We start from the raw sequence: 26,989 nt of genomic DNA, 5'->3' as shown, positions 1-26,989 counted from the left end.
TTGTAGGCTGAATCTAAAAGCAGTTCACAGCTGGTACCCCTAAGAGACATTGGCCAATGCATCGTTATGGATTTAACATATGGCCTTCTAGGATAAGTATTTGAAAGTAAATAATCAATTGTATTTATGAGTTTCAGTACATTTGTTACGTTGTTTAGTAGTGTATTTCTGCAATAAAAGCATGCTTTTTTTTTGGTCATTCTGCCACTAGTCCTATGACTTTTCTCCCACATTTCTGTTTGTAATTCCTGGATTTTTAATAATGTGCTGTGATTATGATCTTGGACTTTGAAGTTAGACAGACTTTGGTTCAAACCTTGGCTCTCCACATGCCTTGGAGCAAGCTAGATGGCAGCTCTAAGCCTCAGGGGTCTAAGCTATAAATGGTAACAACTGAACCTACCTGGAGGGTTAGTGGTTAAAATGAATGAGAGAACAGGAAGAAAACATTTCCTGCAGACACTAGTACAGAGGAGTTTTCAATAAGTGTCACTAAGTAGTGGGAACAAGAGGAGGAGGAGGACAGGTAGAAGGTGAAGAAGGTGCTTCCCTGGCCCTTTCTTAGTCAATAGCTTAGCTCTACATCCCTTGCTGTCTTCTTTCACTGACTACCTCTCTTCGTGCCCTTCCTTATGCTGCTCCTTTTTTTTTCATACACTTCTCTTTTTAGTTTCTTCCTCTTATCTTCACTCTGCTTTACATATGCAGATAGTTCTGGACTGGGATGTTTCAGAAGAATTGATTCAATGCCAGAAGCTATGACACTTACTCATACCACAGGGACTACTGAGTAATACAAGAACAAAGGGAGATAAAAGTGGTGGATCCCTGTGGACACAAGCAACTCTTCTCACTTGAGTTTTTTTTTGAAGCTTATAGATTTTTCAGCTTCTTGACATTCATTCCTAAACTAACTTGCACATTTTCCAGTGTTTGGCAAACTTAGCACATTTATGCCGTGAGTCAACATTTCCTGGCATGCATGAAATTATGGCCATGAGCATTTATGCCTATGTGCTATATATAAGTTTACAGTAAACTGGGAAGAGCCAAACAGGCCTTTTAAAATGAGTGGATCAGGGTATGACCCGATCCATCAACAGCAGGAACTCTAACAGGTGTCCATCCTACGCAAATCATTGAGTAATCTCCCGCCTCTTGTCACTAGCACATAATTAACTAGTTACTTCAACTTATTATGAGGTAGCTAAGTGTGAGATCATCTGCTGAGAAATGCTGGTCATTGAGTTAAGGATGTAAAGTCATAATTTCATTGAAGTTTTATGGACAGATATTTCCCCTTTTCACAAAGTCCCATATTATGTGAGGTATTAAACGTTTTAACACATATATGTTTAATTAAATTATATTACTCGAGTACTCGTGGGACTTACCCTGCCATGTAGTTAGCATCACACTTATTCAGAAGAACTAATTACTCTGAACAGCTCTACTTTATAGAAAACTTTAAAAAGGACTCCATGTTGTCTTTCCTGAACAAATGTTATATATAGTCACCTGTACCCAATGTTACTACTTAAAACTGGGTGATGGGTGTTATTATATGGGCCTGGATACCATAAGAGAAATAGGCTCTTTTCTGTCACTATTACATAGAAGGTAAGTCTACTTAGAGTAGAGATCAGTGTTATGACCTAAACCTAGCAAATGGAAAAAGTTTAGTTGACAAAAGCCATCTATGCCCACATTAGAAAGAAATAACATATATTCATCATTTCATGTCACACCATGCCAGACATTATACTGGATTCTAAAGACTCAAAGCTTGCTTCCTTCCTTCAAGGAGTTTTCCATCTAATCAGCAAGGCCAACCAATGAACAGATAATCAAATTATGGTGTAGTTTGCGATAAGAAAGGCATGCATGACGTACTATGTGAGCAAAGAGCAGATTTCAGAGGAAGTGGTTATAAATCACCTTCTAAAAGAAGATGTCTCTTGAGCTAAATTCTACAAGAAGTCAGAGAGGCAAAGGTAATGATGTTGGAATGATGTTCCAACAATACATGTATTTTCCCAGAAGCAGAAGAATTCAAAGTACATTCTTTCTTTTCACCTTGGTCTTTGCCATTATCTGTTGTAGCACTTCTATAAACCATAACAGCCTACAGCATCTTTTTATTAGAGTGTGTCTATATCTATCTATACACACACACACACACACACACACACACACACACACACACACATCATCTCTCTTAAAAATGCCATTTATTAATCCCCTAATCTGTGCAGCTCACTGAGCTTTGTAGGTAACTCCCTTCATTCTCCAACCACACTATGTAGTTTATATTCCTTCCCCATTGCATGGGTGAGAAAGTTGAGAATTAGAGAACTCAGTAGCTTATATGAGGTTCTCCCACCAGGAAGTGGCAAAACTGGAATTCAAGTGCATGTCTATTTAAAAACTAGTGCTTTTAAACACCTCGCTTTACTGCTGGTAATTGTTTGAGTTTTGACTTTCTCCCAAGTATGACACATTCTCATACTATCACTTTTGCTGCTGTCAGCTAGAAACTATTAGTTAACATGTATACTTTGAGTTTAGAAAACATTTTTATGCTTTTTTTCATTTGATTCTCACAACAATTCTGACATGTTAGGAAGTAAATATTGCTATCTTTGCTTTAAGTGAGGAAACTGGGGTTCATGCTGAATGTTTTGCTTAGTAAGGGACAAAATAGAAACTGGAACATGTCACTTGAGATTTAGAAGCCCAGGTTGCATACAATATACAAAACTTAACTAAACATGGATCATAGACCTAAATGGAAAAACAATCCTTGGTTTTTAGGAAATTATAAATTAAAACTACAATGAGATATCATGATATACCTACTGGAATAGCTCAAATTAGACTCTAAAGATGCCAAATACTGGTGAGGATGTATAGCAACTGAAATTATCACATGTCACTGTGAGGACGCAAAATGGCACAGCCCCTTGGGACAAGAGTTTTGTAGTTTATAAAAAAATTAAATATGCACTTACCATATGATCCAGCCACCCTACTCTGAGGGATTTACCCAAGAGAAATAAAGATCTATATCCACGTAAAGTTCTATTTGCAAATGTTCACAGCAGCTTTCTTAATAATTGCCCCAAACTGGAAATAACCTGAATATTATCCCCTGGTAAATAAACAGACTATTGTCCATCCATAAATGAAAACTCAGTAATAAAATGAAACAAACTAGTCATAGCAGGAGTGAATCTCAGAAGCATTATATAATGGAAGAAGCCAGACTCAAAAACGACATATTGTATTATTCTATTTATATGGCTTTCTGGAATACTGCAGGGACAGAAAACCGATCCGTGGTTGCCAGGAGCTGTGATTGGGAGAAGAGAATTAATTACAAAGAGGCAAGGGGAATTTGTGGGAAGGGCAGGGGTGTTGATGGATATGTTCTCTATGTTGCTTATAGTAGTAGTTAACACAGCTGTGTACTTTGGCAAAACTTATGGAACAGTATAATAGGGTGAATTTTACTGTATTATAAATTACACCTCAGTTAAGCTAACTTAAAACTACTTGTTTTTATCCTCCATTATTGTCTCTCTGAGGAGCGCATGCATTGACCCTTTATTTCCCAGTATTAAAAGTAGAAGGAAGATTGTTTCTCAACCTGAAGATCAAAAACAGTTGCAATCTCTCTGCCATAATTGCACAGCCCAAAGAAAAAGCTGTTAGGTTTGTTCAAGGTGAATGAGAACCAGAAAGAAATAATGACCATGCGTCTGGGTCATCCAGAAGGGAAAGGGAATGGGAGAAGGGATGAAGAAAGGTAGAATGGGTGGGAAATTAAGCAGCTATTAAATGGGGAAAGGCGTGTTAGGCTCAGATGAGTAGGAAAGATGAATTTAGGATTATTTCTAGACTCACAACCAAAAGCATACCTTGCCCTCTGCATCCTAAGATCCCAGTTGGGTTCTTTGAGAGACTGTTGTGCAACACTTACATTTAGATGGAAACAAAAGGGTGCCAATCTGTTAAATCACCTCATGGCTGGGGACTGGTCCCACCCTACACAGCGCTCGGCAACTACTGGGAACACAACAGATATGTGAGGGGTTAATGAGTGAGTATACTAAAGCTTGCTGAAGGCCCGAGCTATCTTCTATTAAATTAAAAACCCTACAGGGAAACGTAATACAACTATTGTTTTGTCCATTATTACCGCAGCAGCACTAGAGGAAACAGTATCTCTTTCTTTATTGTGTGCTTATCCTGAGCAAATCCTCATCAAAATAGACTGCTCCAATGTTTAAAAGATAGACTGGGTCTAAATGGATTCCTTATAGACTTCAGCAACTGAATATACAATTTCAGCAAAGTGTGTGTTTTGCAGTTCGAGCCCACTAAAGCTGATCCATGGATCATATAAATGATTTGTGGCACCTTCGGCCTGCATCTACCCAATGGTTTATTCAAATAGAATAGACAAACACCTATAAAGTGAAAAGCTCCACTGAGAATTGACCAAACCACATCACTTTCTTCACACCTAGGATATTCCAACCAATAGTAATTTTATGGCAGCTCTTCATAGTATCAGAGACAGAGCTGTGTCTGTAGCCAGGAACCCACAATACAAGCAAACCTTTCCCTGATGCACAACAAAGAAATGAGTTTATGAAATCACCATTAAATATAATTGAACACTGGAGAGATGAGTAGAACAGAGGCAGAATGAGATGATGAACATAACACATAGGAACCAATTAAAAATGTACCATCTCTGCAGAAAAACACCCATGTGTTGAGAAAGCTTTTTATGAATATGAACTGTAAGATAATATAGGACTGAGGGTCTCATATACCAGTGGCCAAAAGATGTACAATATTTTTAAGGAAATATACCTAAAATAGATTAAATATTAAAAATCAATTATTATCTCAGTTTTGAATATTATTTAATTTCACTAATAAGCAAGGAATGGTTAATAAATAATCCTTATTATCACTTTTTCTAATAATATAACAGATATACTCTCTCTTGCTCTCTCTCTCTCTCTCTCTCTCTCTCTCTCTCTCTCTCTATATATATATATATATATATATATATATATAAAATTTCTGGCTATGCCACAAAAATCTGAGCATAGAGAGTTGACTATTCTAAGAAAGAATTTTAAAAAGATAGAGACATCATAAATTAGCTAGGTCACCCAGAAAAATTGTGCTTGTTTTTCTCTGACTCCTATAGCTTTATATTTATCAACTCCGAGAGAAAAAAAAAATCATTTAAGTGATTATTTAAACTTTTTGTCTGTGCATGTTTACTGCAGCTTTGCCATAGCTATGGAAATAACATGAACTCTGTCACTATGGCCTCCCCATTTTTTGAAATAAAGACAAACATCTGTATATCTTATCACACATACACATAGGCATTCACACACACACATTCATTTAATTATAGTTTCACACTTTTCAAGTTATTGTTTACTATGGCATTTTATGAGATGAGGGTGAACTATCCGATTAAGAAACTATCTTCACTTCCTATTTGAAATTCGGAGTGATTTAAATATTCCTGATGCTTTTGCCTGCAGTCTACAAAAGGTGAGCAACAGGCAAAGAATTCAGCTTTCCAGGGGTGATGACACAAGTGTCAGAACAAGGGTTATGGGTTTAGAATACACCAGATATCCCAGGATAGTGCACCTAAAAGAACTGGGTTAAAATGGTGAGGTGTCACGTGCAATAAACTTGGCAATTCAGAAAGAAAAAGAAAAATTTAGAACATGAGAAATCAAAGTAAATTATTTTCATAAAGAAAAAAATTCCACTGCATTTAAAGACCATTTGAACACTGAGAATATGAAATTTTCAAAAGTTTGAAGTTGTGTTGTGGTGGTGCTTATTGTTGTTTTGGCCTGCGTTCACACGTTTTTTGAGAAAACATTTATTCAACATTAACTATGTATAAGGAGGTAGCAGATGCTGGGAATACAAAAATGAATAAGACACAACCTTCATAGTTTTCTCATTAAGGCCTTTAAACATCCAATATCTCTTACCATATGTAATGTGGTGCGTTAAGTGAAAAAGAATCAGCAACCTTTTATTGCATTTGCATCAAATTCCAGAGAGATTTTTTTAAATAAAAAAAAAGAAATAGGAACATTACATTTTTAATTAAGCCAATAAAAAACATTTTGTACAGTTAAAAAAAAAAAACACGTTTATATTCAACTTTTTTTTCACGTTTATATTCAACAATATTTCTCAGGTCTTCCTTTTCTGTACCATGGAAATTTGCTTAGGGGTAGGTAGTATTTTCCAGTATTGATATAATAGTGAAGTCCCAACTTTTTCTTTTTAAAATTTTTAAAAATTTTATTAAGTTTATTGAACTGACATTAGTTAATAAAATCCTATAATACATCATCTGTATATTGTATGTGTATTCACCACTCGAAGTCAAATCTCCTTCCGTCACTACATATTTGATTCCCATTATCCTTTACTATCTCCCCTCCTCCCACACACCCCTACTCTCTGGTAACCACCATACTGTTGTGTGTGTCTGAGTTTTTGTTTGTTTGCCTTGTTTTTTTGTTTGTTGCTTCCAGTTTATATCCCATATCTGAGTAAAATCACATGGTTCTTCACTTTTTTCATCTGACTTATTTCAAGATCCATCCATGTTGTTACTAATGGCACTATGTCATCTTTTCTTACGGCTGAGTAGTATTCCATTGTATGTGTGTACCACATCTTCTTTATCCAACTATCTAATGAAGTCCCACCTTTTTCAAAGTGCTTGGACTAGTTCCCCTTCTATAAATATGCAAACAAATATTTCCATTGGCATCAGCATAATTTCTGACCTCTCCGTTTATTTACATTTCTCCTTATTTTCAAAAGCAGACATATGATAGATGCCTCAGGGATAAGGTAAGAGTGAAATGTTTACACAGAATCCATACAAGCCACCTTTACCCTCTAGGTACATGAATTTGAAGGTAGGTATTTATTCCACATTTAAGTACATCTTTCCCCCCAAATCCCTATTTTCACCACACCTTTTATGATTACTGCATTAATATTTGCACAGAAGAGAGGTTGTGCATGTTTCTGGGTAGTAAGTTTTATACAAGATTTTATTCTGCTTTTAAAAATTACTCATTCACTCACCAAATCCAAACTAAGGTTGTCCAGTGTTACCTGAGCTTACTGATGGGTTTTCAAAGCCAGCCTTTGCTGCCCCACCCACACCCCGTCTTTATGGAAAACACTCCACAGACTGACAAAGACTTTGTTCTCAGCCACATTAAGCACCTTGTCCCAGTGCAGTGGTTCGAAGCATTTTTATTTCATGGACCAATAAAATCTCTCTACACTGATATAATACTGCTATCATTTTATTCTGCAGTTATGAATTTAAAAAGCAAAACACAGCTACATGAATTTAATGAAAAGAATAACAAAAAAAATAGTAAAGACATAACTTCAGAGGAAATTTATACATAGAATACATTTAGCCATATATATATATATATATATATATATATATATATATTTCTCATAATTCTCCTTATTTTTTCTCTTTTGCCATAGATTGACTTTTGGGAACCACTTCCTTCGAGCTTTGCATAGGGGCCATAAAAGAATAAGTTAACCAAATATTCAATTTCTGCTGTTTATGTTCCATGGCATGGTTTCAGGTTTACACTGGCAGCAGAATAGAGGCAGTGAGGAAATGGATGATTCAGCTCCATACCATCACAGCCTTCCTAGCTATTCACACTGCCAGTGCGGTTGGTACCTCACACGCACAATGGGCAGGGGAATGCCAGTGCAAGGAGATTATTACTCAGAATCTGCTCCAGTCAAGCTAGTGTGCAACTAAGAGACATTAAGATTTAAAGACTCACCCTCAGACACTGAAATTGATTAAATAAATGAATTTTAGAAAAAAGAAGATGCTTGTGTGTGTCTTAAAAGCACAAGAGATGGTTTGGTCATCTCCATCTGCTTTCAAGACTTAAGCATACTTGCCGAAACAGGTTTGCTCAATGGATAGAGCGTTGGCCTGTGGTCTGAAAGGTCCCAGGTTCAATTCCGGTCAAGGGCATGTACCTTGGTTGCGGGCATATCCCCAGTAGGGGTATGCAAGAGGCAGCTGATCGATGATTCTCATCAATGTTTCTTTTTATCCCTCTCTCTTCCTCTCTGTAAAAAAAAAAAAAAAAAAAAAAAATCAATAAAATATATTTAAAAAAAAAAAAAGACTTAGGCATACTCAAGACTGAAAGCAACCCTTGGGAAAGTACTGGAATATAAGAAAACAGTGAAATTACCTACAGTCTTTTACAACCCCTTGGGCCTTTGGCTTTTCAATGTGAATGATCTCAAATGCAGTTGAGAGATCAGTATTATGGAGGAATTATATCGGTTTCACACATGTTTGTGTTTTCAAGTGATGAGGTTAACTTTTCTCACCAGCAAAGATAAAGCCTCAGCAAGTATGAAGCTCTTACCAAAAAAAAAAAAAAAAAAAAGAACAACAAAAATACCTGAAAATGTCCAGAGGTGCCTTCCTTTAGTGCAAATAGCTACTGTCTCAGTGCCCTTAAGAACGGCTGGGTTTTCCATCATGTGAAGTTCGTCAGCAAAGGTGCAAGTGCTGTTGAAAAAACAAAAACAAATACAAAAAAAAAACAAAAACCCACAAGGACATTTCCCCTTTACTGAAACAACAAATTGATGAAGAAGGCTACATCCTGGATCATATTTTTAATGTATATCAAAATAGTCTCTTTTAAAAGCAACTGCCCCCAGGACCTACATCTCAAAGAAGGAAATACAAGCCCCAGGAGTTAGGCTGCAGCATGTAGCTAGAGGCAGAGGCTGGGAGAATGTTAACTGTGCTCCTCAATCTACCATATTGTTTGTTGTTTTTGTTCATGCTTGGTTCAAAGTCCCCTACATTTTGAGTCATCTGCCCCAACTCTGTTTTGTTTTGTTTTTTTTCCACAAGCCCTGAGATTTTTAGTGTGCAATTTTATAGAACTATGGTTGTAGCCAGAACACCTGTATTTTTATTTTCACACGGCAGTCAAAGCCCCCGATGTAACTGATGGAGGGGTAGGGCAGTGATCTGGGGAGAGGTTATTCGAAGGTTACCCAGCATCATCTAGAGGAAATGGCTCCTGGTGGGATCCTAATTCTTTGCATTGACATGACTCTGGTTGGAGAAAGGCAATGCACCAGACTATCCTGAATTAATGGAAAAAAGAAGAAAAAAAAAATAGTAAAGAATAATTAATTCCCTTATTTCTAATTTCGTGTTTGCTCTACAATCTTTTAACCCAGGATTGTTATATAGGATTTCTCTCAAGTATCAACTCCAATCGACTGGTAGTGCCTGCCTGAAGCAATGAAGTGAGGAGGATGCTGAGGCCACTTCTGGGCTCAGTGGGAAAGAATGCCACAATTGATTAGTGATGTCTGTCAGGAGCTGGCAAACCTGCGTCACCCCTCTAATCATTGACACAGTTGAGGAAATTTGCCTCCTACAATGAATGGTCTGGGAAGGCAACCAGACTTGGTTCTGAAATCGGTACATTTACCTTGGCAAATGAACAAATTGATTCTCTGATAACCAGTCTATCTCTGTCAGTTTCACCTGAGGTTGCTCATTTGGGTGAACTGCAAAAAATGGAAGGTTTAAACCAGCAATCTAAAGATGTTAGAAATCCTGACACCAAATGCTATTACCAGAAAACGCGCTCCTTGAAAGATCTTATCATTCATTATCTTTTGATTTATTATGCATTTACTATGAAGGACTCACCGAACTCCTCCCCTTTCCCTTTTTAATACTTGCCATATTTCATCAATTATAAGATGCCACCATCCAGATGGTATATACCAGGAGACAGCCACGATGCTGTTTTTCACACATTCTACTGGTCTAACAGTGGGACCACCACAGAAACCTCTTGATATTTAAATTAATGAGGTTTTTTGATTTTTAACATTTTTATTGATTTCAGATAAGAAAGGAGAGGGATAGAGAGACAAAAACATCAATGATGAGAGTCATTAATCAGCTGCCTCCTGCACATCCCCCTCCACCCCCACTGGGGAATGAGCCCACAACCTGGGCATGTACTTTTGACCAGAATCGAACCTTAGGACCGTAGGCCAATGCTCTATCCACTGGGCCAAACCGGTTAGGGCAATTAATAAATTCTTTAAGGAGAAAAGAACGTGAATCCCAGTTGCTGCCTGAAAACTTTTCTTTTTTGTGGACAGAAAAGTGGACAATCAGAATTTACGGAACAAGTGTCAGTGGCTCGAAAGAAACCCCCAGAAAGGACAATTCAGTGGAGCCCTCTTGTGAGAAATGGTGCATTCCCAAGGTTCTGTGCCCCACAGAGGACAGAGGACAGACTGTGTGAGGGAGAGTGTGGGCACCAAACACTCTGAGTTAAAGAGTGTCTCAGGCCGAAACCGGTTTGGCTCAATGGATAGAGTGTCGGCTTGGGAACTGAAGGGACCTGGGTTCAATTCCCGTCAAGGGCATGTACCTTGATTGCGGGCACATCCCCAGTAGGGCGTGTGCAAAAGGCAGCTAGCTGATCGATGACTCTCTCTTATAGATGTTTCTAGCTCTCTATCTCTCTCCCTTCCTCTCTGTACAAAATCAATAATATATATATATATATATATATATATATATATATATATATATATATATATATATATATAAAAAGAGAGTGTCTCGGGAAAGTCAAAATCTGAATGTGAAAAGGTTTTTGGAAAGGCTTAGTCAATGTATTCCTCTTTTGTTTCCTTTTTATGTTTGCAAAAGACTTACATGTAAATAAGTTTAAAAGAACAGTTCTCATAAGTATAAAATACAGCATTAGATCACATTGGCACCATTTTTTCTCTCTTAGACTCAATGAAATGTAGTGTAATTTACACCCATAACAAGTGAGAAGATGCAGCCGTAAGAACCTGATTTGTTCCTAGGTTGTCCAAGATCTCTCTTCAAGTGAATGGCACATGTAGGATTAGAATTTGTGAGACCTTAACCCTTGCCTCATCCACTTGAACATCACTTAGTGCCATATTTCAGAAAGGTTGGTTCTAAGTAACCAAATCAAGGGCCCACTAGAAATGGTCAGCCTAAAATACAGCCCTTCTACAGACCAAACCAATAAGGATGGTCTATATGGGTATAGAGTCCAAGGGCATGCTTTAGCTGTCGGCATAGGTATGGAAGGAAGAATGCCCATTGTTGTGTGTCACTGAATTTTTTGCTAATTATCAACTATCATTTTTGAAAATACCCAGTAGCCTACTTGTCTGCATCCCTCTTTTCATCTTTAAGTTCATTCTCACTCAAAAGGAACTTTTTTTGTGTGTGTGTGAACTTTCACAATTAATAATCATGATACATAGAACTATTAAATTAAAATTGACAATATTTTACCATTTCTGACCTACAGAATCAGGAAGTTTGTGTGGTGCAACTTAATGGGTAACATACGAGCACTTTACAATCAAAGACAAGAAGACAGACCTCCATTCATCATTTTTGAGAGCTTTCTAAGTACAATCTCTCTCCCATTGAAGCTTCTACCAGCTCTGTGGGAGCCTCTGAATAACACTTTTTTTGTAGATGGTCCCCTGTGAAGAACTTCATTTGATCAACTGTATCCTATATAATAAAAGGCTAATATGCAAATTGACCAAATGGCAGAATGAACGGTCACATCACATGTACTGACCACCAGGGACTGACACCCAATGCAGGAGCTGGCCCCTGGTGGTGAGTGCACTCCCACAGGAAAGCACTGCTCAGCCAGAAGCACAGTGGCAGTGGGTAGGATCCTCCCTCACCTCCACGGCAGTGCTAAGGATATCTGATTGACAGCTTAGGCCCACTCTCCCTAAGACATCTCCCAAGGACTCCCAGACTGTGAGAGGGTGCAAGCTGGAATAATGAAACACCCCGAGTGCATGAATTTTATGTACCAGGCCTCTAGTATATAATATTCTATGTGGTTGTTTTTGTTTTTGTTTTAACTCAATAAACAAAAAAATTGTACACTTAACAGGAGCTGGCCACCAGTCTCAGCTTTACATACAAAGATTAGTGCATCATAGTCCCTACGCTCAGGAGCATGCAGTCTAGGAAGGAAGACAGGCACGGACATAATTACAGGGCAAAATAGCAAGTCACCTAATGGATATAAATAACGCGCTGAAAAGGCACTTACCCTGCCTGGAAGAGCAAGAAGACCTCAGAGCAGGTGACATTTGTATTGGCTCCTAAATGATGAGCAATTTAATTGGCAAAAAGGAGGGAACAATGCAACATCCCCAAGCAGAATGGCTTGTTCGAAGTCACAGAAGAACAAAGAAGGATATGTTTGAAGAACCTTCGTCTGAGTGTAGATGGGGCATGTGAGTGAAGTGGCAAGAGATGAGGCTTGAGTGGAGGTAAGGTCTGGTTATGAAAGGCCGGCCCACGTGGGGCCGATGAGTTTGCATTTTATTCCACAGGTGGAGAGAAGTTGCAAAACACATTGAAGTGGGCTTAAGTAGGTTAGTAATAAAACTTCTTTTTCTGCTCTGAATTTTTATGTTCAGTCCCATCACCACCTGAGTTTATAGAAATGTTACGTCAGCAACCCCGCAGCAGGCTTCCGCAGCATGAGCTTCTGCAGGGAGGGCTCTTTTTATTCAACCTGGATTTCGAAGGGGTTTCAGGCCTGGCATCTCTCTTAAACACAGTCATTGAGCTGTGGTTCCTCACTGTGGCTGGAAACATAGCCAAAGGCTGCGTTGTTGTGAGAGATTGTGGCTTTGACAATTACGTGCTCCTTCACTGCAGGGCTATCTACTTCGCTTGGGTGAAGGAGCTTGCCAACACAAACTTCATGTTTTCATATTTTCCTCATTGGGTAATTGCAGAATGGGTGATTCCACCTAAATGCAGCAAGTTTGATTTCATCCAAAATGCAGACTGGCTAGTCAGTAGCCCAGTATTCCAGTCACATGATCTGGTCTGTGGCATTCACCACCCATCAGATGAAATTACACAGCACTGATAAATTACCAACTCACTCCTGGACAGAACGTTTCCCTTAAACTCCCTCCTCCTTAATACTTGTGTAATGTTTAATAGGGCCATGGCTTATCGATAGAGGTATATCAACGGGAATGTATCAAAACTTGACCACAAATGGAGATTTATATGTGAGTGTATAAATTATACATAGATAGACACACACACACACACACACATATATATATATATATATGAATACATATAAATGAGTTATCCCATTTATATGAATTTTCTGAACCCATAAAGCTCTATCAAACATTTTTGTTTGTTTTGAAAATTATACATAGACACGTTTATAATGTGTGTGTGTGTGTGTGTGTGTGTGTGTATATATATATATATATATATATATATACATTCACATTATAAATTATAAATTATAGACACGTTTATAAATGTGTATATATATATATATATATATATATGTGTGTGTGTGTGTGTGTGTGTGTGTGAATGCATTACTTTATTTATCTGAATCTTTCAGATGTACAAACCTATGCAACTCTCTAAATAAGTCCTGGTACCAATTGCAACATTGAGAGGGGTCCCCCCCCCCCCCAAGCCAACAAGCAATTCTCAGACACCAGCAGGATATCCAAGAATTCAATTCTGACACATCTACCCAGAGGTAACATCAGGTAGCACAGGTTAAGAGTTTAGTCCTACAAGACTAATGATTGAACTCCATCTTCAGACCCTGTCCTCTGTAATCACAGGGTTGGCTCCACTGGCACCAGCCCCTATCCTTAATTTTTTGACTTTCCAAAAGTCACCTTATTAACATAACAAAGGGCAACTATCACTCTCAACACTTAAGAAATTCCAGGGGTTTTGGGAGCTGTGAGTCAGGAATTGTGGGCAAGACCTGATATATATGGAAAATAAATGTTGATCATCTGAATAACCTAATATGTATTTCTTGTAAATTATACTATCATATAGTGAAATATACCATTAGTACTTTGATAGGAGTTGTGGTGAAACTATAAATTGCTTTGAGAAGTAATGGACATTTTATTTTTTTGTTAATCTTCACCTGAGGAGATTATTCCCCTTGATTTTTTAGAGAGTTGAAGTGGGGAGAGAGAGAGAGAAGGACATCAATGTAAGAGAGACACATAGATGGGTTGTCTTTCTAGGCACCCAGGCCTGAGCCCGGGATCAAATCTATCATCCTTCAGCATGTGTGTTGATGCTCTAACGCTTGAACAGCACTATCCAGGGCTAATATGGACATTTAAAATTTAGTCTTTATGGAAATATTTCCGAAAGTGTTAGAAATGTGAGTTCCAGACTTAGCCTGCTTTGTTTGAATTCCTTTTTCTTCACCTCTTAGCTTTCTGTCCTTGGACAAGCAACAATCTTTCTGAGTCTCAACTTTCTCATCTATAAAGTGAGAATAAGTGTAACCACCTAATAGGGTTGCTGTGTGAATTCAATGGGGTGTACATGTAAAGCATTTGGTATCTGTGAACATTCAAGCAGAGCTAACAATGAATACTTTGTGCACATCAGAATGGAGTCTTGAATATTAGGATTATTGTCGTGAACATTAATGATTACAGGAAAATTAATAAGCTGGCACCCTTGGGTCCTATTAGGACCCAGAGAGTTATTTGTTCCTTCACTAAATGTCCCTGGACTATCAGTTGTCATATTCTGAAATTGCTAATTTATATAAAAACCTAACAATGTTCTTCCTCCCTTCGTGCTTCACTGACAAATCAAATCATCTGACTTGTTAAAATTCCATCCAAAGCAGGAGAATAAAAGCTCTGACCAGGTGCCTGAGCCTGTCCTCTGGTGCCTGTCTCTTTTAGCCACTCAACAATCTCTTCTGCTGATTTCAAGATTATTGGCTCTGGAATTGCCAAATACTAAATACTACAGCATAATTTCACATATAAGTGGAATCTAAAAGAGTCAAGCTCATAGAAACAGAGAGTAGAATGGTGATTGCTAGGACCGGTGGGAGGGAAAATGGGGGCATGTTGATCAAAGGGTACAGTTACAGTTATAAGATGACAGTCTTGGAGGTCTAATCTGACTATAGTTAACAATACTGTATTGTGTACTTGAAATCTGCTAAGAGGATAGATCATAAAGTGTGCCATAAAACAAAATAACAAAAAAAGTGAGATGTTGGATATGCTAATTAGCTTGATTATGGTGATTATTTCAGTGTCTACGCATATCAAAACATCTAGTTGTGCACCCTAAATATATTCCATTTTTATTTGTCAACTTGATAATCAGTGAATGATTCTATGAATATCATTTCCTTCTTATAAAAAAATCACTGTACTTTCAACTAATTGGACATATCAAGAGATACTAATATTGAAGTTCAACAAACTTCTGATTATCTTATCAAATAATTTAAAATGCAAACACGTAAGAATGTCATTGTAAACACTTGGATGAGGGGAAAGCATAGGAGGTCTTGGTTTTGTATCCTGTTGCTCCTTTGAGACATCTCTATTTCTCCAGATGGAGAAGCCTTCCCCAGGTGGGTGTTGACAGGATAGCACAACAGAGCACAGAATGTCAATTGCAATTACACCCCCCCTCCCCCCGCTTTTTCTTTTTCAGGTTACAAATCCTGCTGCCAACTCTCCTGGCCAAATGACTCTTCATCTGAAACCTCTCCTTGTGTGTGGAGGGGATGGATTCACTCATTCCAATTTTGATGGCTGTGTCGCTTCTGCCCTGTTTGTTCTGGAAGTTTTAAAGAAACACATTTAGTACCTGTATTCTTTCTTTTAATTTTTCAGTTATACCTGACACCCAATCTTATGTTAGTTTCAGTTGGCCAGCATAGTGACTAGATATTTATAGAACTTGGGAAGTCATCACCCCAGTAAGTCTATTTAGTACCTGTATTCTTATTATCTACTAGTACATGTACTTTGGGTTTTTGTTTTCATAATTTTTAGTTATTGGTTGTTTTCTGTTTTGTTCAGAGAAATTACTGGAAAAATTGTTCTTCACTTGTCATTTTTACATATGGAATTAAAAAAAATCTATTTTGTAATATTGATAGTTACAATCCATACTAGAATAAAAATTCCTTGGACCTTATACCTTTGTCACCTTTCTGAGTTGCCATGACTATCCCTATATGGAAGAAAAGTAGGGCTAAACAACCCCAAAAAATTTTTGTCAAATTAAAGTAATAGCTCATGTTCCCAAACCTTTATTATTTTATTTTGAAATTTTTGTTTCTAAATAAAGAATAACTATTACCAAAGGCTCATTTTTAATCTTCAAGTATGCCCTTGATTCAATATTTTTGCAAACTGCTGAACTTTAAGATCCCTCCAAACTGTGAATAACAGAGTGTAATTCTTTTTCTCGTTTCTCTCCCAAGTTATTAAATGATCCTGAATTGTAGGTCAGAGATGTCCTTGTCTCTAGGATCGCAGTTTGGAGGGCAACTTGACTGACAAAGTAACCTCTCTTCAAATTTTCAGAAAATAACCAGATTCAACTTGACTTTCCAAGTCACACAGTACTTTGTAACCTTAAAAACTCCAATCTTGTTACGATAGATAAAACATATTGATCTTTATCTTTTGTTATCTCTTACAGCTGCTGCTGTTTGTTACTTGTCTGTATGATCCAGTATGTGCTGTGGCATTTAGACTGGGTCAAGTTTAATGAATTTAATGCAACTAAAAAAAAAAAAATGTACTAAACCAGAAAATAGATGCACTTTAAATAATTCAATATTTGCCAACTTAATGGCTGTCGCATGCTTCAGTGACAACCCAGTGACCTGCTGGCTAGAGAGAAATTAATCTCCAGCCTTCCAAATAAGCGACTTGTTGCTAATTTGAAAAGCAAAATGGCGCGTTTTATTTTATGATTTTGAAAGGAAAGAAATTCAAACTAAGAATAGTTCAATGAAAGACTTTTTATCTTGGTGGTAACCCACAGTTTCACACTTGCATGCCCACTAATCATACATACACATGCACAGTCCTGGTCACAACTTGCTTATATAGCTACAAAGTGGGTTTTGTGATCCTATGGAATGTGATTACATGTGCCCTTTTAGCAATCACCTGATGAGAAACAGAAATGCCTCCATGTAGCTAATGTCACTTGTCACTTATTTTTGAAAGCAGAGAAAGAAAAAAGGAAAATTAATGTGATCTCTGCTATGCTATGATGAAAATATTGAGACTTCTTTCATCATTTGGGCCCATATTTGGTTAACATTGTCTTTATTTGAGCTTTATCCTTAAAGTGTGGTAGAAAAGCCATTCAAATGTATTAACTATTTTATTTTGGAGCCATTTGACTGAAAGCATCCTGAAGCTTTAAGAACAAGGATGTATTTGTCTCATGAATGTACATCCTCCAAAGAAGAGAAAAACAAAACAATTTGTAAAGGTGGGATGGGTTACATAAGGACAGAACTCTCCTAAGCCATTCCTGATGACTTTCAATATCTATTCATTCTGTGTTTCCCTAAGAATTCTGTATGTAGATCATTGTTACTTTGCTATTTCAATCATTTTGAAAACTCGTTTTACATTTAGATCTATCTCTGATAGGAGCAGGCCAATTCCCTGATGCCCAGATAAGGAAGAAAAAAATGTATCAAATGTTTATGTTCTTCGTTTTCATTCACCTCCCTAGCCCCGCAGAAATGAAATGGATATGGGGTGATCCTGTGCTGGAAACCATCCCAGCCGGCCGTGAACTCAGGTGGCCCGGTCACCCTGAGAGACCCAGGGCTGAGGTATCGGGCTCCCCTGGGAAAGAGGGGTCAACACCGTTTGGAACGGTTGCCAAGGTGTATGTTTGTCAGCCCCACAGGACCACACTGCACCATGACATTTCCAAACAAGAACGTTTATTAATCATGCCAGCCAAGGAAAGCCGCTCTCTTTTTGAAAGGAGCATATTCAAGACAGAAATGGCTTGAGCAGTGAGGTGATTTAATACTTGTTAGCTGATAAATATAGTCTTTGCTGGGATAAAACTGTTATGATGCGGTGTTGAAAGGCTTAATTACCAAACTGTCTATGCACGTTTTGCTCAGGCAGCAAGGGTAACAAATTATAGCAGAGGAATAGTATTTCTCACCTTTGGCATTTCTGAAGGGGAGAAGCATGTCTAAAAGCACTAAGAAAGCAGTAATAATCCTAGGACAGGTGGGGGAGGGAGGAAGACACTTCATTGAGTCACCAAGCTTTCTGTGCAAAATGCCATCATCCCCACCCCATCCCTACCCCCCACCCACCCATTACTATGTTAAGTAAAAAGAACAAAGTCCTTTTTACATTTATCTAGTATTTTCTACTCATCCAAGTATGTATAGAATGAAGATATATCCACTTTTCATCCTTCTAACACCCTTGTGAAATATGCAAAGAATTCTTATTCACCTTTGACAGATGAGGAAACTGAGGCATGCCCTAACTGGTTTGGTTCAGTGGATAGAATGTCAATCTGTGAACTGAAGGGTCCCAGGTTCAATTCCTGTCAAGGGCACATGCAGGCTTGATTTCCAGTAGGGGGCATGCAGGAGGCAGCCAATCAATGATTCTCTCTCATTGTTAATGTTTCTCTCTTTCCCTTCTCCCTTTCTCTCTGACGTCAATTATATATATATATATATATATATATATATATATATATATATATATATATATATATACATACATACACATACACACACATATATATGTGTGTGTGTATATATATATATGTATATGTATGTATGTATGTATATATATTAGTAAAAGAAACTGAGGCATGGAGATTGGCCAACCAAGGTCACATAATGAGATGCCAGGACAAGACCCAAGCCTTCTATGGCCACTTCTATTTACGTGGCACCATGTTGCTGCCATATGAACTTGATAATTAGACCTGAACTGAAATATTAGTTGGCATTACAGTCAGCACTGTGTGGTCCTGTTATTGATGTTTCATTTCAGAGAGGTAATGCCAATCCCGATGTGGTATATGCAGGAATCTAATACGGAGTAAAGTCTCCAATAATTTGTATTCTGTTATTTCATTTGCTGGTTTATTTCCTTCTTTGGGGGGTTCTTGCTGTGAGAAATAGCTGCATCACAATGACACTGAATATCAACCGAAAGTAATAGGTTAGCTACAGAATACATTCATCATTTCTTTGTTTTTTCATTCATTTTGTTTCATTCTCCTCTGTCATTTCTTTCTCCTCTTTTATTTTTTCTCCTGCTTCTTCCCCTATGCCCAATTCTCCATTCTCAGAAACCTGCACTATAAATGCAATCACATTATGATTTATATCATTTGTTCTATCTTATTTTAATATATCCTTTTTTTTCTCTCTAAAATTTTAAAGCAGTTGATTCTGTATTTGATTCAAGTGGCCCAGATAATCATTATTTTGACTTTCAGAAGTGATGCAAGAATTTAAAATTGGCTGTGGATGTCAGGGATCTCAGTGCTGATAACCTAAAAAACACATGCAAAGCATGGGATCAGGCTCTGTGCTGGCACAGGGAACATATCAGCAATCTCCACCTAAAGGCTCTGGACAGGGGAAGACAAGTCAGATGAAGTGGAAGGCAGGGTCAAGGTTCATGTCGGTGTCATGGCAGGCAGTAAATTAGACACTCTAACTCGTGAAGCTGGGGAATCTTCAGAGAAAGACCCCTGTTTCTTTAGGAGAGGGGCCCTGAACAGATGCAGAGATGCATCAGTCAAACACACCTCTCCACACCCAGCCTGGGCACACCTGGCTGACTCCAGGAATCTGAACTTCCTAGCAGGACAAATGGGTCCTTTCTGTGGAGAAGGCTCAATGGAACACAGAAAGTGGGAAGAGGAAAAAGCTTCAGTGAACCTCAGGCTTGCTCATGCAGTATTCTAGGCTGGAATGTGCTTGTGTCTCAGCCACTCTCATCTGACCCGGTAAGCCAGGGAAGAAAGGAGTGGTAATGTGTCCTATGTTTCTTTCTCAACAGATAGCCATTATAGCCCAAGTAAGATTTCATAGCGAATTCATCAAATGGACCTGCTAAAGAGAAAGACTGTCTAGGAGAGTGTTAATTTGCAAGGCCTGTAGAACCACAGAATCCTGGAAATCAAGGTTTAGAGGTTTTAGAGACCATTTTGACCAGTTCTTAGCCATGTTGGATTTTGAATCCACTTGAGAATCTGGAGAAAACTATGGAGCTAATAGCAGCAACAATAAAGAGAACTATTCATGCACGCACATAGAATTTGCATACCATTTTAGAGCCTACTCTTGTAGGTAAAGTTTTATTGGATCACAGCCTTGCCCATTCATTTGTGTATTGTCAGTGGCTGTTTCTGTACAACCACAGCAAAGATGAGTGTGTCAGAGACCATACAGCCTGCAAAGCCTAAAAAAGTTAACTCTCTGGTGCTTTAATAAAAAAAGAATGCTGACTCCTGTTTTAGGGGATTACAAACCCTCCAAAATCTATTTTTAGACACTCAGTAGTCTATGGACCCCAGATTAAGCATCTCTAAATCTTTATACCCCATGGTCTTATGTAAATACAGGCTTATCTTAGATCCACACATTTGGGCCATTGTTCCATGATCCTAAGACCCATTGGAAATCTTTTAAGGCAAGAGTTTAGCTTTGTAGTTAAGAACACATTCTCTGGAGTTAAATGAATGAGTGTTTTACCCAGACTTTGCTCTTTCTTATGTGACCTTGAGACAGACACCTCATCATCTGAAAAATGAGTTGATGGAAACTACTCATAGAATTGTTGTGAGGCTTAAATATACAGAAAACCTTAGTGCTGGACACGTAGTAAGTGCATAATAAATGATGGTGATGATGATGATGAGGGAGAGGAAGGAGGAGGAGGAGAGTAGAAGCAGATCTTCCTGGTGCCTCCAAAGGCCCTGGGAAGGCCAGTTTCCTCTGTGTTTACATAGGACACTTAGGAAAGCGGATGGCCAGGAGACATGGATATGGACAGCCAACCATGGTGAAACTCAGAACCTTAATAGTTCTAGATTTCTTCAAAACCATCATGAAACTGAATAGTAGTGTCTCCTTGAGACCAGTCATGAGCCACGTTCTCTTGTCCCGTTGGTCTGCTCTCATGGGGCCCTTGAAAAGAAACCAGGGTAAGTCATTGCCAGGAGTCGAGGTGGTATAAAATAGAAGCATTCTCTGCAATGAACGCTGTCTCTTTCTTTAGCAAGTATGTGTGCCAACTGCAAAAAAACTGCATGTTTGGACTAGGTCCTCCTGAAGATTGTTTACAGGCAGACCTTGGAGATACTGAGGGTTTGGTTCCAAACCACAGCAATAAAGCAAGTACCACAATTCAGCAATTGGTAATTTTTTTGCAGGTGGAGGGTCTTTACCTTCAATTTGTAAAATGCACATCTGTGAAGCACAATAAAGCGAAGGTCAATGAAACAAGGTATGCCTGTCTGAAGCTCTGAAACACTGTGGAAACTTGGACTGAGTTAGTTCACATGGTTAACGCATCAGATGAAGTATGCCAATTCGTTTCCTGCCCTTGATCTTCATTTCAAAAACCTCAGCTCCTGGTAAATTCTGTGACAGCATGGTGGGTTCCATGCCATCCTGAGCCCACCACTTACTAGATGTGTGATAGTAGACCAGGTTCTTATGTCTCTGAGCCTCAGGATCCTTATTTGTAAAACCTGCATAATCTTTGAAAAGACATTATAAAGTTAGATAAAAGGGCAGTTTACTATTGGTTTTAAAATTGATACAAATCAATGGAAATAATGGCAATAAAAGCACTTAATGTTATCAAGGAAGCATTACAAAACCATACATGGATTAAAGGAGTGAATATAAGCAAATAAATATTCCTCCTACTAGAACAGAGCAAAGTATAGATGAATATTTAAATCTCTCAGAAAACAAAACTACAAGTTTTATAGAATATGAAAAATCACTTAAATTATAGTAAAAGTATAATATAGATAAAACCTCTAATAGGTTAAAATTTGTTATTTTATGTTTTATCATATTTACATTGTTTTTAATTGTGATAACATGGTCACATATCTATTCTTTGACTTTATGTATTTATAAAATATGGCTATGTTCTCTGGCTTTTTAAATTTATAGCATGTTGTATATAGTTGTTGTAATAAATACCCTTGCACATGCCTCTTTTACACAAATGCATTCTAACTCTTCCATATATGGGCTTTGACCCATAAATAATTTATAATAGCAATTTAGGAAACCAAAAAATTATTTTTGTTGTCTCAATTTAAAAAATTTATTATTTTTTTATTGATTTCAGAGAGAAAGGAAGAGGGAGAGAGGGATAAAAACGCCAATGATCAAGCCCATAACCCAAGCATGTGCCCTGACTAGGAATCAAACCATGACCTCGTGGTTCATAGGTTGATGCTCAACCACTGAGTCATACCAGCCAGGCTGTTGTTGATTTTTTAAATTAAAATAACAGAAAGAAAAAAGAATCAGAAGGCTGATTTGTGATAAGAGTAGCTATTATTTCATAAACTTTTATTTCCTTTCCCTGTATCAATGTAAACTGGTTTCATATAGAAAACCACTGCTAGAAATCTACCTAATAAAAGAGTAACATGCTAATTCATGACATCCACCAGCCAATCAGGAGTGAGTATGCAAATTAACCCAACAAAGATGGTGGGTTAATTTGCATATGTGGGTGCCAAGCAGCCGGGTGTGGGCAGGCATTCCACAACACCCCAGCTGCTCCAGGCTGGAGCAAAAAGGCGGCTCTGGGCCAGAGCGAAGGCAGTGCCAGCAGCCAGGGGAAAGAAGGCTTATTCTTGCATGAATCTTCAGGCATCAGGCTTCTAGTATGATAGATAAAATATACTACCACTCTTGTCCTATCTAGCCCCTATACTATACCAGTTCTCTCTTAGTCCAAATCTGGAGGAGCTGAGGCTGGGCACAAAGTTACAAGCTTCAGTTTAAAAAAAAAAAAAAAAAAAAAAAAAAAAAAAAAAAAAAAAGGTAAAAAGAGAGAAACCAAATGTGATTCTATCCCTAAACCATGCATTACAGGCTGTTCTGGGAATTGGCCTCACTGGGCATATCCTTTACGTAATGGCATTTCCTTTTTCTTCTGGGTAGAGCCAGAGCTGCCATCTCCCACAGATGGCCACGTCTCCATCACAGGTTGCATTGCTTTCTTTGCTAGACATGGCAGAGATGAAGCATCAGATAGCAAGGACCTCCTGGATGCATGTTTCCATTTGTGAGGATGCTTTTAGAGGAAACAATAACAGAGGCATAACACCACCAATTTTCCAGGCCAAAGTGCTGGGTATTTGATTCAGGCCCCTCATGTCGGGTTGAAATGATATACAATCCATACCTTCTGACCCAGATGAGAGATAACAGTCATCTTAAATCAAAATGAAACAGGATGGGGTGAACAAACCCACATAAAACAAGCTGAGAAATCCTCTCCGTCTCTCTGGGAATCCGAGAACCTGCTGAGCTATCCAGACCAGGGATGTTCCTGTGGTTTACTAGTGAGCTGGCTTGAAAGTTTTGCAGTCACTAAGAAGAGAAACCCGAAGGCTAGTTCAGCATAAAAGGCCCCCTGGCTGCATTGAGGGTGACCACAGGTGAGTCATAAGCAGTGCAGAAAAGTAGATTCGCTCTCTGGATGTCAGAGGAATGCCACTTTTATCTCCGTCTCAAGACAAGTGTCTCATGAGGAACTGAAAATGGAATTACTCAAACTGAAATCTGCTGACCTCATGTGCATAGTCCCTTCTCTGACCTGAGTCTGGGAAGTGTCACTGTAAACCCCCAGAAGTGAACTTGCCCATCAGAAAGGAATAGAATTAGATATTCTCAGATGTACTCAGTGACACTTTCACAGCATTAGAAGCCAAACCTCTCCTCCTCAAACCAAAGCACTGAAATGCTTGATTCTGTGCCGTTGTGGGAGGAAGGCCCTCTATCAAAGGCAGGCTCCAACACCACAAGCCAAAGATAAATAACAGAGGAAATCATTGAGACCATGACCTCTTGATGACCCGCTGGAGCTCAATCTTTGCTAGACCTCAGAATATCAAACAGCCAAGAGCAGTGTAAGTAAGAATAGCATGGAAGCCACTTCGGCCTGGCTCTCTGGGAGCTTGGGAAGAGAAATCCCAAAGGAATTTTTTGTTACAGCCCCAAAGCAAGGGCTTGATGTTTAGGTGAAGAAATCCCTTCTGTCCAGTGGTGAGATATCAATGTGTGGAAAAAAATGTGGTTTCTTGCCAACTAGCAAACAATGAACTAGTAGGATCTCATGGAACCTTCTCCTTCGGGGGAGTTTGGTTATGGAGTCCCACCAATGAACAGTATGGAGTGTTTGCTATATGAGAACTTTCTTGTGGAAAGTTTTCAGAGGATAGTCTACAAAACCAGACTCACACTGCTCCTGGTGGGAAGAAGCACTGAGCAGATGGAAGCATGGGTTCCCCTTTGATGCAGTGTTACCGCACATGAAAGCAACTCCTGGACGCCACCTTCAGTTTAGGAAACCCCTGAGGCACAAGACAGAAACTAAGGCTGAAGGGAACCAGCATCTAACAAGCAAGGCTTGGCCGCTAAGTTGCCATGGGAGTGTCTGGCCTAAAGACTGAGGCAATGTCAGCTAAATCCTCAAAATAAAAAGTGCGGAGAGAACCAGGAGACGAAACCTGACCTTCAGTCTGATAGGTAGGAGATCTTGACCACAGGAGAAGTTCAAACAGATCTAATTTGCATCTCTTAGCTATAAGACTCACCGAGGAGTACAAAGATCCATTGATAGGTATGATATAGAGAGAACTACGTATGCATATTTACAAAGATCGTTCACATGCAAGAGGATCAATTCTCCAGGTTGAAGCAAGACTCCCCCTTGACTATTCCAAGGGCCTCTCTTATTTAAGCCACAAATAAGGGGGACTTCTCAGGTCCTTGCTGCCTGATTTTGTAACTTTGTTACCTTGTTGCAGATTCCCCTCCCAGAGAGCCATGACCTCTGTCCTTGATCCATTGTGGGGTTGGTCATTCAAATAGAGAATCTAAACATTCTGACCCCTGAGACCAGGCCTTGGTTTGTTGATGGGTGAAAATGACAACTCAGCCGAAACCGGTTTGGCTCAGTGGTAGAGCATTGGTCTGCGGACTGAGGGGTCCCAGGTTCGATTCCGGTCAAAGGCATGTACCCGAGTTGCGGGCACATCCCCAGTGGGGGGTGTGCAAGAGGCAGCTGGTCGATGTTTCTCTCTCATCGACGTTTCTAGCTCTCTATATCTCTCCCTTCCTCTCTGTAAAAAATCAATAAAATATATTTTTTTTAAAAAGGAAGAAAAAAGAAAATGACAACTCAGAGTTGTCCAATGTTTCTGTACTTTGGTTTTCTGCCACAGCATCTCAAACAGTGAAAAATAGGGACTTATAGGTGGGAGAAAAAAACACACACATAATAAAATCCTTTCATGCACAGAACCTCTGTTTCGTATACTAATCCTATTTACATATAGGAAATCTGTTCTCACGAATCCCATTGTAAATACTCTTTTATTCAGAGATCTGTCAATTCATAACCATTCCTTGAGAATGCTAAGTGAGGGTTTTGTGCATGAAAACATTTGGTTCAATCTCATGGTTATTACATAATTTTTCAATGGCCAAAGAAGCCTGATAGATTTGATTCACTTGGATTTTGCATTTTATTGCTTGTTCCCCAAATAGGATATGCCTCCTTGAGTTTCACTGATCTTTTAACAGACTCTGGGCAATTCATTGATTCTAGCGAGCATTTGTCAATTGTCTCCCTAAAAAATGACTACCTTCCAAAAACTTCACTTGGGTTCCCTCCCTTTTCCTATTCTCAGTGCATGTGGTCGGAGGCATAACCTCTAGGCCTGAGTTATCAGTACTTCACATTGTGTTGGCTACAGCAACATGTTCATGAGTAAAATAGACTTGTTCTATCATATTAAGGTTCAAAAGTCGATGAAAAGCACATTGTAAAACAAAGGGTCATTTCTAATGTGTCCTTTGACCATTGCCAAGGATTCATAGAACTTCTCTGCTTATGAACAAATCTTACACCAAAGTTTCTCCCTATAATTATAAATCCATAAAATGTCATTCCTTTCCCAAGATATTTAAGATCCAAATTTCTCAGACCAGCCCCCATGGGTGCTCTGTCTTTTCCAAGTGTGCTTCTGAGCCCCTTACAAAGACACTGGATCATATAGCTCTTCTTAATTTCTACATCTAGATTCTTCATCCCTCTCTTCCTGCTCACTTCTTTCATGCCTCCCTTCCATCATTGGCCATCTTTCTAAAAAAATGTACCCAAACCCAAAATGTGGAGGTCTGACCTTATTGCTCCCAGTGTCTGTAATTTGTAGGTTATATTCTCTTCTTAGTTAGGCTTAGAGTATGTATTGGTCATGTTTTCCTCCAGGAATCCAACCACTCCTTGTGTTTTATAGCATTGCATCTCTGTTGCTTGTTGGGTTTGCAGCAATGTATCTTCAAACATCTGCCAAACTGCTAGGGTCTTCACTCTGTGAGATCAGTAATTCCTTAAAAGTGGAATGCATGGCATGTCAGTTGGGCACTCCAGAAAATAGACACTAAAATCAAAATTAGATGTAGAAGGGGAAGTCCCTGTGAAGGATGAAGAGTTCAGGGAGCAGAAGTGGGTGTGGAGAGCTTTCAGGGGTACTGCAGGTCTGACGTCTGTGAAAGGGGAGAAGGAAGAAGGGAGGCTGGGTTGGAAGAGCCACAGAGTACAAGCTCTAGCTCATCTCAGGCTGGTCATTTGAGATCACAAGAGCAAAGATAACCTGTTCGAGGAAGGGATGGCTCAGGCAGGA

The 26,989-nt window shown here is 38.7% G+C and overlaps 1 protein-coding gene across 2 annotated transcripts in view; it reads left to right on the top strand.

The window, feature by feature from the left end:
- The window catches only part of RNLS (renalase, FAD dependent amine oxidase), a 218,512-nt gene extending 200,899 nt beyond the window's left edge, over positions 1–17,613 (top strand). The window contains exon 6 of one of the 2 annotated variants that reach the window (XM_084904351.1): positions 15,716–17,613. In XM_084904351.1, coding sequence (XP_084760477.1) covers positions 15,716–15,868 — 153 coding nt within the window. In that variant the 3' untranslated portion in view covers positions 15,869–17,613. The remainder of the gene's footprint in view (positions 1–15,715) is intronic. The other variant, XM_084904350.1, reaches the window with a different exon arrangement.
- The last annotated feature ends 9,376 nt before the right edge of the window (positions 17,614–26,989 follow it).

This window comes from Pipistrellus hanaki (assembly GCF_964339955.1).
Source record: "Pipistrellus hanaki genome assembly, chromosome: 14".
NCBI lineage: Eukaryota > Metazoa > Chordata > Mammalia > Chiroptera > Vespertilionidae > Pipistrellus > Pipistrellus hanaki.
This window is presented reverse-complemented; position numbering and strand designations above follow the sequence as displayed.